A 19,827-nucleotide genomic window follows, 5' to 3' on the forward strand; every position below is an offset into this window, starting at 1 on the left:
AAACTTACATTTGAAAAGGCTGATAAAAGGAAGTCTGACCTTTGTGCTTGTGGACAGAGAGAAAATGCTGACCCTTTATCACACTCTGTACTCACATCAGCTCAAACAGGGCAGTAACTCACTTGTCATTCTGGTTTTCAATTGTTTCACCTTTCAGGGGAAAAGTCAGTAGAGGCTTCATCAATGAGAGAAGTACGAAAATACTGACATGTAACCCAGACAGTTACAGGGCTCTGCATGCTCTGTATTTTATTATTATTTTTTTAATTATACATTTTGCATGCTGGGGTGTTGACTCAGATGAAAGATAAAAACAGATTAAAGACAATGCAGAGCAGGCTTTCCAAGTACATCAGTGTTTGTCTTTAGTGTAAGCTAAGCTATTCAGCCCGGGTTTGATCCCAGCCATGTCATAAGGGTGGCGCTAATGATGATGATGATCAGGAGCCAACAGCAGAAGCACAAACTTTCTTCATTACGCTGGTTATAAGGGTGGGAATGTTGGCAGGGGTTGCTTGCTTCACCACTCTCAGGTACCCTGGGATTCCTCAGGTGACTGTGGGTAGCTGATGTCAGTAAAGCCGCATCTGTCCTCCAGTTAGAGTTTAACTCACTGTATTGGACTGGGAAACTTTCAGTGTGGAACAGAGTCACAGTGCAGTGGTTAGCACTGAGAAAAGCCTGAGAGTTTGATTGGAGTTCCCAAAAGAAGGTTACATAAAGGGGAAGAAAGACAATGCAGAGGAACTAAAAACACTGCGTGACAGTCCTACACGCTAAGACAAGCCTGAAATCCCAAACCTATTGTATTCAGGGTTGTCACAAGTTGAAACAGAATAAAAAAAGAAAATACAACATGCTCAATTTCCAGGACATGTCAGGCATCACACAATCCAGACAAATGTTTACCCACACAACAAGTAATATAATATTGAATTCTCAATTCTTGTGTCAAAAAAAATTGTCATTGTCAATTGTGTCTAAAACAACTCGTCCCACCAGCAAAAGCTTAACAGATCTTTGAATTTCATACAATGCGTACCCGACCTGATCAATCAAAAAAGTGCTGGAAAGTAAGGCAAAATAGCCAACCGAATAAAGTTCCCAGCATCAGTTCAGCAGAGAAGGAAAGCAGTTTATGTCCCGTCCAGATGCACAGCTGCTCTGCCAATCCTAGAGCAATATCATTGCCAGTCACAGCTGCATAAGCAGGAACCAAAATATATTTTATCTCAATAACCAAAAGGTGAAGAGACAAAAACACTTCCAATGACAGGTCTATTAGACAGGAAGAGAACAATGAACTGAACAGTGCTCCCACAGAGTGAGTGCACCCTACAGCCTGCTCATATCTGACCTCTGGAATCTCTGTAGTTCGTTCCAGCACAACAGCTGTCAGTTCTGAGAAGGTATATATAAGAGCCAAACGAACAGGCATGTTAAAAAGGCACGTTTTTTTCCAAGTGCCCTGTCCACAAGGGTACTGGAGTATTCAAGGCAGTAGTTTACTTATGACATCCCAAACCTTTTTCTAATTCTCAGAAGGAATATATTTAGAAATCGACACGACCCTACAGCATAAATTTGTTCATTATCTGTCATTTCAATCTAAAGAATGCACAACTAATATGATATTTCATCACCACAATACCATCTAAAACATGTACAGTAGTGTGCAAGACAGTCATACATCTGACACTAAGAACATATTATGACAAGAACAGGCCATTCGGCCCAACTAAGCTCGCCATTACAAATAAAGAGAATCCAAAATTGCATCAAGTCTGGACTTGAACACAGCAAAGGTCTCTGCGTCAACTACATGACCTGGCAACCTATTCCATGTATTGATAACTCTTTGTGTAAAATAGTACTTTCTTACATCAGTGCGGAGCGTACTCAGCAGAGCAAAACAAGTTTTGAATCAAGTGACAAAAGTAAAGGAAAAAACACATACAGCATGTACACACAAAAAAGTCAAATCTCAATAAATTTCCCCCTTTTCCACCTCATGAATGATCTGCTGGTCTATATGTGCGCTAGAGCTCACTTTCCCTCCCCTCCTCTAAATCATGCCATCATTAGTATAGTGAAACACCTCTGTATCATCAGTCACACTGAAAATGCATCATTACTCATAAAATGTAAGAGAAGAAGCCAAATGAAATAGCCGGAATACCTACAGTTCTCCAGGGAATAAGATCCGGGTAACTCTGAGCTTAACATAGACTAAATCTTTTGGTCAAACAAAGAATATGTCAACAAAGTGCAGAAGAAGAAATCCCTAGCGTTTGCGAAACATATCTTTTGATAGTGGGAGCATAGCTTGAGTATGACAGCAACTCCCTTAGGGGGATAATTGTTGGTTTGTGCTACTGTGGTAGTTCTTCTCTAACATGAAGATCAGTAGCTGGTTTGCAACCACACTAGTGTAGCACTGACTATATAACTGCAGTAGTGCCTCTGCGATTTAGGGCTTTAACAAACTAAACTCACTAATGTATATTGCCTTTAACGATGCGGTTCTATGAATGACATATGAATGGTACATAGCCTCTAGCTACTCACTGTAAAAGAGCTCTCATGAGCCTTACTTCACTCTCTCATTGATAATCATTCAAGACACAGACATTTGATTCTGTCACAAAGCAGAAATGGCCATGGGCTCTATCTTGAATCTTCTGACAATCAGGAAAAATGACAACATTGAGATTGGGTATCAGAATGAGCAATATGGAAATTATGAATGAAGGATCAAAGGGCAGTGAAGTATAATAAGTAGCCTCAAAAATGTGGACTAGTATTTATTTCTAGAACAGTCTACCCAAACAGCTTCGGGCAGAGTGTTAGTTGGTAAGTTTAGTTGATCTGAATTATATATAGGACAATAGGAAATGTTGTATTTTGCAAAAAGGCCAGTAATGCCAAGAGCTACAACAGCAAATTAAATATTCCTATACTATGCCAAAATGTAAAATTCCTGTTAAAGAAAGTCCAGCAATCTTGTTAAACTTTTTTGAAGTGTGTATTCCACAATAATAACTCAATATACTGTATCCTCTTTCATTGTAGCCATGGCAGTTTATAATGTTATTCACATTTCTAAATTTATTAAGCTCATAAAATGGGACAAAATCCAGAGAGACTAAAGTAAACTGACTAACATTTTTGAAGCTGTTTTTTACTTTTATTCTTTTGAAGCTCATGTAGCAACTTCATTAAATTTAATTGCATTCATGTTGCAAATGATTTTCTTTCATTTCTTTTTCATGACCATCTACCATTCTAGTTCCATGATACATGCAGACTAGGGGATGACATTAAAAAAAAAATCTACTAACTTTCATAATGGTACATTTTTATTTTTACCTCACTAGATACAAAATACATTGTGAGAGGTTTATTGCGATAGTGAAAAAAAGAACATGGGAGTTGTTGACATTGTTTCTGTCATGACAATCGTATCTAAACAGGAGAGAAAAAAAATTAAGAAAGAACTTCTGTTTCCCCTTCAAGCTTCTCCTTCAAAGTTATTTCAGTAAGATGCTGCATTAATTTTAAGAGTTACTGGGGAAAAAGCACCTTTAGGGGAGGCGATTTGCATTCTATTATTTTTGACGACATCTCCCAGTGAGCGCTGTATCTTAGGCAATCTTCATTGATGTTATAGTTCTTTTTTATTTTCCCTTGAGAATGATTTTGTGATGGATGAATCATCATAGATATAAGTTCTCTATTGATTTATGTATATTCATGCATAGTTTCTAAGTATTAAGTGTAGCTTCTGTGTATTTCAGGGTTTATTTGTCATCTGTTGTGAAAGTATTGGTGTATTTCTGACTTACTTCAAATGCAGTGTTTATTTTTAACATATAGCATCAACCGTTGAAACTTTTTTTCCACTTAATTCCTCACTTATCCCAGGCTTCTTAAGGTTAGCCCTCTGTACCAATCACACTTTAACCCCGTCTTCTCAAGAACTCTTGTGGGCTAACAGTTTATATTAGCTTTGACTTGAGGCAGATTGCACTGCCACCCTTGTTTGATTGCCCAGAGTTCTGCTCAAATCCCTTTTGGGGTGCTCTGGCCTCAAGGTGAAGCCTCTCCCTCACACCAGTAAATGCAGGGATGGCTACTGTCAGCACCTGAAGGGAGGTCCTAAAACTGATAATTCAGTATCATTCCCCTGCGCAGTGACTCGGATCAGGGAAGTTGGGACATAATTCTCGTCAATGGACTGACCGATACACTGCATCTTTCCTTTTCATAATATATCCTCCGCTGGAAGATTTATTGTAATGCATAGTGCTGAAGCTATTTATTCATTTCAACACATCTACTTTTTAGGTAATAATAAGATCTAAGACTAGTGAACTGAGACCTGTTAATTTTAGTATGCAATGTGATATATATATACTTTCCTCACAAACTGAATACACTTGATAATATACCTTGGCTCTATTCCTGCTGTTTTAATTCTTGAGAGAGAAGTTGTTTTGATCAGTTTTTTGTCTTTTTTTATCAGGTAGGCTTTATTCTATTAGAATAGCGACATCGCCTCGTCAGTTTATGTTTTATGAAAATAAATTGAGTTGCAAAGTGCCTTGAAGTAAAAAAGTGCAGCAGCAGCTGGAAAGAGGGAAAGGTCACTGGAAAATCCCTGGACTAAAGAACGTCGGGGAGAATGGAAGGGACAGAAGTCAATCTGGGAAAATGTTTCAGCAGGTCTTTTGTCTAGCCCGCTTTATTCATGCCAGAACCATCTGAGATTGAAAAATTCTATCTCTCGACGAATAAGTCCAGATTTAATTCAATGTCCCGTCTTTTGTGGGAATTAATTCTTATTCATGAACCCATTGCTCTGAAGGCATTGCACTGCATGCTTATATCTTTAGTGTTTGCCCAAGCCAAATGGTAATTTAATTGTAGCTGGATTGCATTTTGTACCCAATTATTCTCTGCATGGATATCCACCTTCATTTCATCAAATGTCTGATTAAAAAAAAAAAAAACTGCTGGACGGAAGTGTAGGGAACAGTGCTTTGGCTGTTATTATCATTATTCTGTTGCCATCACCATGATGAAAAGACAAAAGGGACAAATAATAAAGCAAACTCAGAAAGCACCTTTTATTCATGAGCTGAACATGAAGTTAATGTATAACAGGTCAAACGAGCACTGAAAATCTGCTTATTAGCAGTATTCAGATTGCACATCTACAAGTTCACAACAAGTGTGTTGCGAAACTGAAGGACATTTAATCTTATGCCTTTCAAATGCCTGGTATAACTAATAATTTGTCCTTAATAGGTGCTGCTTAAAAACCCCTCAGATTGTTTGTTTTGCATAATTCCAATTCCGTATTAACACCTACAAATATTCGCAAGTGTGGAAGCTGACAGTTTGTTTGTGTTTTGATTCTGGAAAGTGAAGATAAAAATCCTTGTGTCAGCTTTTGATGTCAGTCGCTAGAAGTGGTAGAATTTGAAATTAGAAGGCTTACACAAATCTGAGTTAAGGCAACAATTGAGATGTCATGCTGTTTCTGTAAAAGTCATTGTTGCAGTTCTGTTGTTTGTGCTTCAATGCAGAACATGAGGTTCTTTTGTGAAAACAGCTGTTTTGAAGGGATACACTTAAATCTCAGGCTTGATAAATGTCTCTGGACCACCAAACACCCTCCCAATAGTTTTATGCACTGAGTATTTCCTTATCATTATTGCCACAGAAATGTAGCTGGAGTGTGGAGACTCAGCGTGAACCCAAAGCCTGGAATGCCATGTGTGGAACCACTGTTTATGCCCTTTTTATCATCTGTATTTTTTCCATTTGCCCCTGTCTCCTGCAGCAGTATTTTTTAATAATGTGCTTGTCTGCGGTAGACAAGCTATGATTCATGAAATTAAGACGGAATTTTTCACTTTGATTGTGCAGCAGAAACTATCAGCACTGAAATGACGTTTACCTTCCTTCTCCCATTCTCTCCTCCGTCTGATTGCTGTTCTCATGCAGCTGCACGCAGTGGAAAAAAAAAAGTTTTTCCTTGATTAAACACTAAGGCAGATTTTCTCAGGAACCAAAATAATAAGACAGTGCAATTACTTTAAAGGGGCATGGTAAAACCACTGCAGGTTAATGCAAAGACTTCTGTAGCTAATGAGAGTCCACAGAGAGAGAGACGCAGTGTGAGGAGTCTCTATCTTTTTTTTAGCTAAAGGTCTATGCAACAATAGTAGTAATTATCAGGTCAGTGAAATTATTAGAAAAATGAAGCATCTAAATTTATAAGAAGTGCTACCACAGAATACACTGGTCTTAGATCAGGATATTTTGTGAAGACCAGAATTGTTACAATATGTGTCCACAACAAAAGGACACAGTAGCTGAAATGATCGGTTTTAACAAATCACCTGGACTCAGTTGTCACATAGTCTCTCACAAGTACACAGCAGTAAAGTGTTACTGTTTTTCAGTATTCCACCATTTCACACTACTGGTGTTTTTGAAAACTCAGTGTACTGATTATATACAGCATATGGGAAACTAAAAGCAAAGTAATATAATCTCCATTTAAGCAGTATCATTTTGACATGCTGACAGATTTTTTGAGGCATCTGGCTGATGGATGATTGATGCAGCAAGGTGTCATGACATGGTTTTTGGTTTATTCCCCAGGTGCAAGCAGGGATGCTCTCGAAAGCAACAGGCAATCTAAATGTGGTGACCTTACACTGCAGAGCACTCTGTGGAGCAGCTCCCATTACACAGCTGAGCAGCCTGTACTGGGATCAGAGGTCACTACAATGTGAGACTCCACACAGTCTACTGTACCATAGTCCATTGGTTTTCTTCCAATGTTTGGGAATTCAGTATGGGTGTTGTTAAGCTCCCATTCATAGCCACCTGGACAGGAATGTGCTTATGTTTATGTATTAGGATCCGTTTCAGCATGGTTGTTTGAGTAATTCTATAATGATTATAATCTGATATGTCTGTACAGTTATAATTATGTTGCCGTTAAGGCTGTGCAAGCAGAGACCACAGAGAAACAGCAACAGAATACTCACTTTGGGATGTCAAACAAGCAGCAAGCAGAGAACATAGAGCCTGCTGCCACAGGTACATTGAGAAGACAAATAGGATGCCAATTAATTTGTTAGTATGCTAATGAAAGTGAGCCACAGCACTTCCAAACAAAAGGCCCTTTCAACGCATGCCACCCTGCAGGATGTTTAATTAATGTGAGCATTGCTGCACTGGAGTGCTTATCGCAGTAAGTGTTTATTCTGGATACTTAGAATAGCACACATCATTACGACACAGACACTGGCAGAGGCAACTAATCAATAGCGCCCATGGCTCCTCCAGCTCTGTGCACGCTGTGGGCTGTTCTCTCCGTCTGGAATCCAGTGGACTGCTGATGCTTATTCCCCAGCACACAGCCAGGCAGCAGCGGACAGGCACGCCAGGTTCCAGCAGAATACACAGAGAGGGTGTGCTCCGAATGCATAATGCCGCATTTACACTGGAAGTCTTCACCGGGACACTGCATAGGTTAAGATTACTGATCTTTGCTTCAGTGCCATTGCACTGCAATGTTTTGCTGATTGTGCCAAGTCAGCTAGTAACCCCAGAAGAGTTAGAGCCCCTGTGTTCGCACAGCATCATTCCTCTTGTAAGCAGCTTCTGTGGAATCAGGTGTGGTGTTTTTTTGTCTGCACTGCTGCTATATATTGTACTCAATGTATGCCTCCATTTGTCCTTACTTATCGGATTTATTATCAGACCTTCTTTCTAAATGTGTATGTGCGTGATGTATTAACTATTGCAGTGGCACTCTATTATAACTCATGTCGTCCAATGTGGACTGCAGTAAGCCTTGTATATTGTTGGTGTTTTAGCACATTGAAAAAAGGTATATTTCTGTTCTGTCATAACACAGCGAGGTTTGCATCTGCTTTAATACACTGGATGAGAAATGCAAATAGAATAGAATTGTGAATATTCTGTGTTTTACATCTCCCTTCACATGTTTTAGTAAAAATATAAGCAACATCTGAAATTGCATGACCTCAACAATATTTTCTCCTGTGGAGCTTATAGGATTGGTTTCTTTATTTGTCTCAGCTACCAAATGTGCCCACCCCCCCGCACACACACACACACACACTCCTTTGTCAGTTCTCCCTTCTTCATCAGACTCTCTGGTATCACTGTCCTTTTAGTCCTATTCTTAGAAATGCATTATTGAATGCAAGTTCCCACTCCTAATGCATCTTCCTTAGTGGTGTCATTTTCTGTAAGCTGTTGTCACAAGTGTATTATTTACGCTGGTATCTGAGGATGACGTCAGGCTAACAGCAGAGACAACTTTCCAGTAAAACTCCTGTGGTTGTCCAGGACACATATTTGATCACAGTGATTAACAGGAAGTGTAGAGAATGGAAGCTTGAAAATGCAGCTCAAGCATCATGCTGTTCTAAATAACTCTGGAGGGATTATTTAGAAGGCACCAGAGGTGAGGAGTGAAAGGAGAGAAGACAAATGGAGAGAGCGCAGCAAAGTCATTATTCACTCCCTGAAATGTCTGTAAAATGATGCTTTCTCCCTCAATGGTTCTGTTAAGAGCTGCGCTGAGTAATTACAAGATTGCTTGACATTGATGACATTTCTTGCTCTTCATCATCCCGAAGTACCAGGGAGAACAAATTTCATTTTTAAAAATGTAGGTTAAATATTTTAAACCACAATGAACATAACCTTGTCAAAAGATTTCTGATTAGCTCTGATTTGTCAGCTCCATGGGACATAGCCTTACATACCAAAATCAGCTTGTGCCTATGCAGAAAACAGATGATGCAAATGTGTGTGATAGAGGGAGACACTGTCATTTGATGAGTCCAGCCCTCAGAAAGGGTCTTGTATTTCATGACATTGTCTTCCCCTAACAGTATTGCATATGTGCTGTAGAGGTCATCAAGATTATATAACACCAATATTACGCAACTGGAGAGATGGCAGTGTGTGCCATTGTCAGTTACAAATTAGAAATTTATATCTGTGTTCCCTTGTATGACAAATTAGCTTTGAATTTGTCTACCATGTATCACTTTACTAATAATTTACTATGCTCATCAATGGCGAATATAGTCACATTCTGGTCAAAAAAAATGGAAGGTCATAAAAATACATTGTTTTCTCACTGTAACTGTCAGGACGCATCGGGCAAAGCTTTTTTGACTTTAGCTTATGGATATACAATGAATTTATGTATGGCAAAATTGTTTGTATGACCAAAGATTGCTGACAAGAGAATGCTCAAGTGAATTTCTTTCAGCTATGAATGAATGTGGTGATATTGTGAAGCAAACATATCAACTCTCAACTTGTAAATGTGTACTGTACAACTTGAGATAGAGCTATAAGCTGTTGTCCCCAGTGTGTTACACTGGTACAGTATGTGAGGATAACATCAGGCTAGCAGCACAGAAAACAGTAGTTAGCTACTGTGGGCATGCCAGCCTAATCTTTCAATGAGACAGAACCAATAGCCAAACTGCACATACATCTACTGTGGAACGCTCAGTACAGTAAAAGAGCATAAGAAAATTTAATTAACCTTTTTGCATACTGAAGACTGAAGAGTAGAATGAAGACAAAAATATACCTTACCATCCATTTATGCAGCAATAGCTGCAGTATTCTGAGGAATTTCAATGTTCCACGTGGAACAATGTTCCAACTAGATTTGCTAATAGAAATAACAGTAATAAATAATAATATTTGAAGCAATTTCACATTCTATCAGACATTTCCATTTATGATGATTTGTCTTTAGAGGTGGATTCAGACTTTCAGGTCTATGCTTCGATGGTTCAGAGGACAGATAATATCATGCCGAGTTTAAAGACAGTAAACATCCAGCATTTTATTACGAATTATGCAGGGTTATTGCTTGAATTTATTTGAACATAAAATTAAATGCATGCCAGATAGAAACTGGTTTTCTATGTTTATATTGACTGGACTTTGCCTTTCTAATTGGCAACAATGTTGTTACACACAATGGCCAATGCAATGCATAACTTATTTGACCTTGTCCTGGAAGGGTTGCAGAGAGAAAACAGACGTAAGTGTTAAGTCTGTGTCATGCATCTCTTGAAAAATATACACACTCTTATTTCAAACAACATGTCCTCATTTGGTGCAAACTCCACCCCAAACACTCATCTCCCACATAGGACCTTAAGTGGCCCATGTCTGAATGGGGTGAGTATTAACAGGTGCACAGCTCTCCAATGAAGCGAGGTTTAGGTGTACTTATCTCAGGCCAAAATCAGTCCCTTATTGTGTGCGTTAAGTCCTCTCCACAGTCAGCAGTTTCACTCAGAATATGCCTCCCAAACAGTTGTATCCATGTGCATCTGTTCACAGACTCAGAACAGTTAAGCTGTGAACTTTACAAAATACATTTAAAGCATGGCATGTCTTGGCACATCTTGTGTATCTATATCAACTTACAATGGATTTAAGATTTAAAAATACAGCCTGTACCACTTCCATAATATTTCATGACAGGTTTGAAATGTTGAAAATCTAAGTGTTGAAATTAATATAATATACCTACTTTTGTTGTGTTGAATACACACAGATACTAAACTGCTAAGAGCAGGACATAAAATCAATATATAAAATTTTATGATATAGATCCTTTAAGTGTCCTACAATTCATCACTTTGCTTGAAATGATATTTTATATGTGGTGTGTGTAATTTTCCTGTTATCTGCTTGCTTAAACTGTGCCAACTGATCCACTTTAATTATGAAATAATTGGGGAGCTGGAAGTACACATTATACAAATGTTCTTTATTTGTTTTTTGAAGCGTAATTATATTCTTTTTTGTTTTGATTCTGTTTTCTATCATCACAGCAGATGGCTGCCTTACTAGTTAGAATATGACACACTGCTTCCAGGGAATGTACATTTTCACTGTACAACGAACACTTTGAGATATAGGTATCAGAACTGAATGGATAATACTGGATCTCACTATCATCTTAAACAGTCTCACATCGTGATTTTAGGAACTGATTGGGAATTGGCCATCCATGTGCAGTGGTCCAACATGCGATCTCAGTCTAACTCTGGCACGGGAACAACATAGGGCTTTGAATTTAAATGATGCAGTTAACTTGTAAGGTTCATAATATTGGCAAGGATGTATTAGAAACCTTTTATTACAGTAAGAAAAGACTATATCTGCTCTAATGCATATTCTGTTGGCTTTGTAAAAACATCTGGCAAGATTTGTACCAATCTTCATCAAAAGATATTTTTAATCTTCTTGAAGAAAACTCAACATTTTCAGAATAAATTCACACATATCTTGCATTTTTCTTCAAACAGTGCAAATAAATGACAATGACGAGCTCCACAGTATATTTCTACACTCTGTTACAACACTTTTGCAGGTTTTATGGCACTCTAAACAAACACATGAATATGCTCTAAAATTTATTTTCATACTCATGTATGAGAAACTGTTATACAAATCTGTTATCCAAGGAAAAAACAAAAAATGTATAGTACAGCTATATACATATACAGCAGGAAGATGTGGTTCTGTTTTGGGAGATAGTAGGGTTGATTTGGAACATATAAAACATGTCTTAAATACTTAACAGATATAAAAGCAACATAAAATGCTAGTTTCCCTTGGTGAAGGGTCCCCTTGAACTAAATTTATGTAGCCAAGTGAAGAACATACTGTAGCTGTAGAACATTTGATAAATCATAGTTTGCAAGCTGTCAATTCTTTCATTTGTTGTTCTACTTCAGCTCCTTTATACCTGGAAACCTTTGCTAGTCATCTCATCATTGAACTCCACTGCAGAGAAATCATATCTATTTTATCCCGACTGCTGCTGGCAACAGAACGCTCTCCTGTGACCGAATCGTGAGGTCGGGTCCGCAGAGGGGAGGCTTCGGCTCCGCTTTGCCGTTGGCTGAATAACACGGGTCCGTGGCGCACCTTTTATTTTGCACCGCGAGGAGGCTGTATGAAACGCTGATACATAATCAATGGTGACGGATCAAGGTGCACCACCTTCTGAGCCCTGCGGTAATGGCATGAAGCGCAGCCCTCTCCAGCGGTGCCTTTCATCTCCACCGTCTCGTCCGCGCCTCCTCTGATCATGTACCCTCTCCACACATTTCTCTTAATGATCTGCACTTTGCCTCACTTTGACTTGCTCTTTACAATCTCTGAGTAGGCACTTTTTTGCTCCTTAATTTCTCAAGGTGGCAAGTTTCCTGAATTAATGACCTAATAGATTGATGGGATTTCTTTTCATGTGTTCACGTGTTCCCACTTATGACCGTGTTTAATTCTGCACTTGGCAAAGGTTCCATGATTGTATTATGATGATTATTAAATTATTTGTATTATGATTATACTTGACATACTTGCACTTGCACATACTTGACTTCTTTTACATTTGAGTATTTTTATTTAATGAATACAGATTCCTCAACTAAACGCTGAATCTGAGAGAATCTTCATTTGCCTGACACTATACCTATTTATTTTGACTTTCAACTGTATAGCTGTTGTGAGATGTACAAAACACCCAAGGATATAATTTATATTGGAAAACGACACTGCAATTCATTATGCATGTTTAAACACAGAGTTCTACTGTTCCAAACCCTAAGTGGTGAAGGGTTGAATTCAGTCATACTTTGTGGAAGTTTATGTATTTATTTTTTTTTACATCTTTACAGTAAGATTGCATTATCATTAAATCCCTTGACTTTAATGTTTCTAACACACTTAGCACTCAAAAATAAGGTTTGAAGTGGTTTCAAATGTGTTATTCCAGTAAAAGTTTTCTGGCCTTTGGATGACTGTGAGACCAGAAAAAAGATTTTTGATATAATCATATAATGCTAACTTCACAGTCATTTTTGTAGGCTATTAGCTCTGTTAACCCAAACATGAGGATATGTATGATCTGTCTGTGAATACAGTAGAAAATATATCTAACGAAACAGCACCATGACTGTTATGTATATGTGGTACATAGATTAATTAACAAGATGGCTTGCTAGTTAGGTAAATGCATAAATCCATCAAACAGCTGGTATTTCCTTTGTCTATGAAGAATTCTGACCTGAGTAAGTGAATTCTATCTGTTCATTATCTACAGGAACAAACTGTGACTGCTTTGTTCATGTGCACCAGTGGCGTAGCCAGGGAAAAAAAAAAAAAAAAAAAAAACACACACATTGGCCCTTCACAAGTGTATGGGAGAGATTAGCCTAGCAACAACTCAGAAGTCCCACATCAGAGCAAATAAAAATACAATAGCTGCGTTGGCCAGAAATGCCAACATTTGCAAAATACTTCTTATGTTTTTTGATACACAACACATAAAATGCGCTACCGTCAGTGACCATGACATAGCGATGCACTGTTGGCACAATGTTTCTTTTATCATCTGTGAGAATAACAGAAGCTGATTCAACTGATTCAGATGTTATTTGTTACTTGACTATCAAAGATGTAATTCTGCAAATGTCAAAAGTCAGAATTGCTGCTCACATTAGATGACTTGCTCAATTTTGATGCAGCAATGGATTCGCGCAATCTAGCTGGCAAGTATCTTGTGTGAGGGGTCTTCATCTACAGTTTTCAATGTTATTTTTCAGCATTACATCTTCTGTTAACTTCATAACCTTGTTAAAATCATTCTGTGGAATGTTCTTTGGTTGCCAAAAGCTATGCTTAAGGCACTCAATGAGATTTATAAAATAGGCTTTACAGTAGCCCATAGCCCACTGTATTCTATCCAGTGTAATCTGTTGTACTGTCTTGAGGAAAGACTTCCATATTTCCCTGTGCTGACAAGGAAAGCTTGCAGCAGTTTAGGCTGCATGGGTTGTTCATCAAATATTATTCTTGAAAAGGTCTGCCATTACACCCACCCAAGACAGAACATATCTGAGGGGAGGGGTCCGAGTATTTTTTGAGAGGCTTGTTTTGTCAAATGCCATTGCATTTAGTTTGCCGTTGTTTGACATGTAATGCTTGCTTATATGTCAGGGGAGAGTGTATACTGACCATCAGAAAAGTTTGGTTTAATTCAGCCCATTAGATATCAAGAGCCCTGCCATTACATTAGCTTACCCTTTTTCTTTTTGCTTAGTCATAAGACTATATGTCTAACTAATCAGTTTTCATTATGCAATAATATAAAAAGTGGGACAAATTGACTGTGCCTTTTTTGATGGACCTAAGATGAAAGCTCCACCTTGCGCTGTATACTGCAAAGAAAATGTAATTAGTGTAGTTGATTTTAACAGTATGTTACAGTGGACTAACAATGTAATAAAGTATTACTAATACAGGACATATGTGGGCATGTACTTTTCATAAATTGTACAGCTATAGAATTGGAGTACTTTACCAACTGCCTTACATTGATATGACCATGTAAGGGGTTAAGGGATCAGACACATATTTCATTTAAAGTAAAGCAACAAGAATACAATGCAGACCTTTTTTCAAGTTATTGCTTTACAACTAAACCCAAAGCCTTTCTAGCAAATATGTCGTCTTTGAAGATGATGCCTGCCTGAGGAATAATGTCAGGAACTTTTCCTAGCATCTTAAATAGTTTGAAAAACCTATGCTGAAAGTAAACTATGTCTGAGTAGTTTTCACAAATGAAAGATGGATAAATGCTACTTGTCTGATTTATTTTTAAGGCATCTATAAGTGCTTGTTTTGCTGTATGTCTAGCACCTGCTTCAGTGAATTTATTAACATGAAGGCTTTGGGAGACAAAATAAATACCAAACAAATGAATATTTATTAGCCTATTAACTAATAATCAGTTTAGCCACCCTTTGCCTTTAGAACAGCTTCAGTCCTTCTTGAAATCTCTACCTACTGTTTATACTGATCACATAAATCCATGTAACAAATACACAGGTACTACATCCCTAGGGAAAATATCAATGTTTAAGCATTCATTTAAGGGGCACATGAATTGCAGCTAATAGTGGAAAATGCATACATACCTTGTTAAGTATGAGTTTGCTGACATTGTTCCCTTTTGTTTCATAGCTAACATTAGGCTATGATCTCCTGTGGTGTATTTTGGGTAAATATGCTGAAATAGCAGGGGAACATGTATGCATTCTTAATGCAATAAAATGTACAAAAACACTTGAAAATGACAGGTTGGTTCACTAACAACAGTTGGTCCAGCTCAACAACATCCCATTTATAAGTATTTGTCTATGTATTTGTCTTGGTAACACAACCTGCACTCCCATCTACCCATTTTGCTTGATTCTGTTTTCTAGGAACCCATCAGTGGCCAGGGCGGGCGCACAGTCATCATGGTAGGAATGCATATTCCATGTGGTTGAGTGTTTTTCCCCAGGCCTCTGGAACGTGTCTGTGTTTGTGGTGGATGTGCAGTCCTAATCATGTGACTCAGAAAAAGTCTCTGTGTACTGTTGGTCTTGAATGTAAAGATGAGTAAATGCAGGATTTTTTTTTCACTGCCTGGACATAGGAGCCTAGTTTTCCTGTTCTGCTGAATTCACCTTCTCCAACAGCTTTTTTCCTCACACTGGTCAGTTTTTGGCACCACCAGTCAAGAAGATAGCTGCTAAGGCAAGGATAAAGGCAGCTTTGAATGATGTTACTTCTTGTTAATTAAAGAAGACATCAGATAAATCTGTGCTTATCTTTGCTAGCAATGCAGTGAAGCTCCTCACAAGGAAGGATCCTGTAGCTACAGCTCACCAAAGGAAGCCTGGTATGTGAAGTGCTTTGGGATTAAAGTTTATTAATGTGTCACTAATGAGGATTAGAGATGCCATTTTTTACTGTATCTCCAATGAACTAAGTGAGTGAACTAGGGAAGATACTACTGTTCTTTGGTTTTATAATGAAAATATCAGTGCTTTCCACATAGGAATGTTCCACATTCATTGATATTTGTCACCGTAGTTACCTACTTGTGTGATGGGATGGTATAATTGTTATATAACCAGAATTTATTTTGAGTGGAGTTTTGTTTGCATAAAAGAAACACACTCTCTAGGATTTATATCCAAAGATCATAGGTTGAACTCTACCATAATGTCCATGATCACGTTGCTTTAACTTGGCAATCCTACAACTTAAACGTGTGACACATTCTAAAACATGTCTGGTATTGAAAAATCCTATTTTGATGTGATCTGGGTTGTGTTCAATACAGCTTGTTGCGCTCAATATAAATACTCACTGTTTTTATTCTTGACAATCACTAGATAGCCTTTTTGTAAAGGTGCTGCAGTCAGAGCAGGAGTCGACAAGATAATACCATTTTAGTCTCTTTCAAAACTTCATTCTACAAGAATAATGATGGTACTACATGAATACTTTACATTTTTTGCTGTCACAGAAGTGCACTGCATATTCGATTTACAGATGCGACCTATATTCACCATTTACAGCAGTAATTGGTTGGTGTTTTCCCTGTTCCAGCTTAAGTTCATGGATACAGAAATCATTGTCTCAGTGTGCTGTGCTACGTTTGGGGAATTGTTTGTCCTTTAACAAGAGCAGGCTGCCTTCAGGCTGTAAAGGACTGCATTTCAAATTGAAAGCCTTCCATTCATTGTTAACACAAGATCAGGCTGGTAGAGGAGTATGGGTCATACACCATAGCAGTGCTCAATGAGCCAGCTGAGAGATGTGGTGACCCCTGTGAAAGTCAGCGCAGTCCATCAGTGTACATTGGTCAATGTAGGGCAGACACCATTATAAACCTCCACAAATTTAAGTCCCTGTGTCTAAATGACAGTTTCTTATAGTTAGAGTGATTTGTGTCCCATTTGTTTCTTAAGCAGAGCCTTGATGCTGATTGCTACCCAGTTGTCCTGAATCAATATGTCAATCAATCAGAGTCTGTCACAAATTCTATGCAGGGAGGGCAAAACCCACTCAGACCTCTATGGGGGGAAGGAATTTTTTTTTGTGATCAAAAATTATTTTATTTATTTATTTTAAATTTTTTTATTCATTTTTATTAAGGAAACATCAACAAGTATGCTTATATGAACAGCATGCGGAAAGAAAAAGGAAACAAAAATACATAAATAAATAAAATAAAATAAAATAAAGGGCAGCACATTAACAGAAATCCAGCACGTTATGATACCTAATATACAGATCATTTCTTAGTTAAAAACATATTGGCAAAAAATCCTGTACAGGCAGTTTCCATGCCTGTACAGTTTAAACTTTAGTTCTGTTAAATTTTGCAGTGCTGTATTCCAAATTGACTATCTCTTGAAGAGTCAGAATCCAGTACCTCTGCATTGGAAGGCCAGGCATAATCCATAATCTCAGAATTGTTTTTTTAGCAGAGGTAAAACAGGTAAATATTTTCTCCTTTTGAGTCAATGTTAGCCCAAGAGAAGAGTCATCATTAAGCAGGCATAGAGAGGGGTTTTGTACAAATTGTATCTTTGTAGGGGAATGAATTTTTTTATATTTTACATAATCTTTCATAATTTTAAAACTATAGATTATCTTAATTTCACTGGGAATCACTGAAAAAAACTCTTTCATCTTTTCAAGATGAAGATGGTTTATACTTCCAGGTGAAGGTCATTCTTTTCAGAATAATCAGGAGAACAGTGGCTATCTCTAGATGAAGAACATTAGTGGCTCTACATTTCCAGTCTGAAAGGGATGCTTGCAGGGGGGTTATAGAAGAGATGCCCCCTATGAAGAGATTCTGAAGTCAGCAATATGCTCTGCAGGGTATTATCATCTAGATTTGGACAGAGAAAAACAACTAATCATTCAAACCCATTACGAATGCCATAATTAGGCCAGTCAATTTTCACAGAAAATGCCCTGTCAGTGCTGACTAATGAACAATATTTATTTTAGGCCAAAAGTATACTTTACTTTTAGCAAAGGAGGCTCTTATGGCATTTAGCACGGCAATTAAATGGTAACTTTCATTGTCAGTTGTTAAATGCCAACCCTTAGGATAGACACTCAATGCCAAATGGTGCTGCTTCACTCCACCAAAGGGATGGAGGGGAAGGCCAGCTGAGCTGTATTGTCTGTGTGCCGCTGTCAACAGAACCAGTAGGGCAAATGAAATTCAGCCACTGACACCTCCTGCACTGTGGCATGAGGCCCACTCCACACCTCACACATGGCTTTGGTAATTAAATGGCATGGACTCCAGTTTCCGAGATGGAAAGACACTGACAGGACAGGAGAGGAAAGGTCCACCTTGCGATGGATCTGGGTCGTCACATGATCGCTTCGGTCTTTGCTTATCTCTGGAACCGGCTGTGGTCTGACCCTGAAGGCTTTTCATTAATTTTTGCACAAACACCTACAGACTGCAATCAAGCTTGTGCATGCCATGCCATCTTGATAGCTGTTCGGCAGCCTACTTTTTAATGTGAACAGACTTACATTTTCAACAGTGACATTGCAGTAACCCAGACTCTGTCCAAAATAACTTCAGTGTTTTAGGATTCACAAGGACTACATGTTCACAAATTTCAGGCGCAGTGTTTGATGATTTGTCATGGGAAGACAAAACACAAAATGGATGCCCAGGTTGATAGTATAATTGATTTTACAGCGTATCAATATATGAGTAGATACGTGTGTGTGTGTGTGTGTGTTTGTTTGTTTGTGTGTGCACATGTGTATTAGTCAGAGAAAGACCTCTGTCAATTCCTTCCTCTTTTGAAACATGTATCCACCATAATTATTTGTTTTTATTTCCATCAATGTCCAGAGATTGATACAGTCATTGGTTCTCATTTTTGCAATGTTTTTTTGGCTCATGTGAGAAAGCGAGGGAACAGTTGTGCATTGCAGTTAATTCTCAACAACATTCATGAGCCCCGCGGGTGACGTAAGAGAACACAACACCGGAGGCTACACAGCTGTTCATGCAAATGTTCACTGATGACCTTGTTTGTTTGCTTTTACTTCTCGTTTTCTCAAGGAAATAGCGAGTAGACACTTCTGAATTCATTGGAATTATACACAAAGGGAGTGCAGCTCTGCCCACAGTAACTCGCTAGTGCGGAGATAAAAAATATAATAGATTTACCTGATACAAAGGTGCTCTGATTGGCCATTCATACACTCATGCCAAGAGGCTTCAAAACCTAAAAGGTTCAGTGATATTCCATTGACCGTTTCGGAGATTTATGTAATGATTTTCCATCTGCTGTGCATGTTTGTCTCACATACTCTTTTTTTGTCATTTCTGCTAAAATGTTTCACTTGTGAAGAGGCCCAGTAAATGTCAGATTATTGAATCATGGGGATGCCATCTGGTTATGATTATGTAGAATGGTCGGGTGCCGTTGTCAAGATGTATTGACAACATTAAGAGGATACGATGGGAAAACGGATGTGAACTACCTGTGGGTATTGAGTGCAGATGTAAAATTTCAAATTATAACTTTCCATCCAGCCTGATTTTACTGTGCCCTTTAGATATTTTCTGAAGTCACGAATGGTTTGCAGTATCACAGAAACATGTTTGGAATAATTGTGGAAAGTCAATTAGCATACAAACTGCCTGATCTGCTACTATTGTACACACTGCTACTTAGACCTGACTAGCTTCAGGCAGCAATTAGACGTCTGAAGGCATAACAAATCTATGGCCATTGGCTATTTCTTTCATTATTTCCAATATAATGCCCATAGTCCCTATTTTGACATCCCCTTGCTTAGAAAATATGTTCAGCTGTAGAGACCAATCAT

General features: G+C 38.2%; 1 protein-coding gene across 5 annotated transcripts in view; it reads left to right on the forward strand.

The window, feature by feature from the left end:
* Nucleotides 1-19,827, forward strand: part of LOC118771829 (protein shisa-6) — an 83,752-nt gene that overhangs the window by 50,716 nt on the left and 13,209 nt on the right. For 3 of the 5 annotated variants that reach the window (XM_036519958.1, XM_036520042.1, XM_036520129.1), the window contains exon 5: nucleotides 15,375-15,413. The exons of the other annotated variants lie outside the window; for them this stretch is intronic. In XM_036519958.1, the coding sequence (XP_036375851.1) occupies nucleotides 15,375-15,413 (39 nt within the window). The remainder of the gene's footprint in view (nucleotides 1-15,374; nucleotides 15,414-19,827) is intronic. 5 annotated transcript variants of the gene reach the window in all.

The sequence above is a fragment of the Megalops cyprinoides genome, chromosome 1 (genome assembly GCF_013368585.1).
Source record: "Megalops cyprinoides isolate fMegCyp1 chromosome 1, fMegCyp1.pri, whole genome shotgun sequence".
Taxonomy (NCBI): domain Eukaryota; kingdom Metazoa; phylum Chordata; class Actinopteri; order Elopiformes; family Megalopidae; genus Megalops; species Megalops cyprinoides.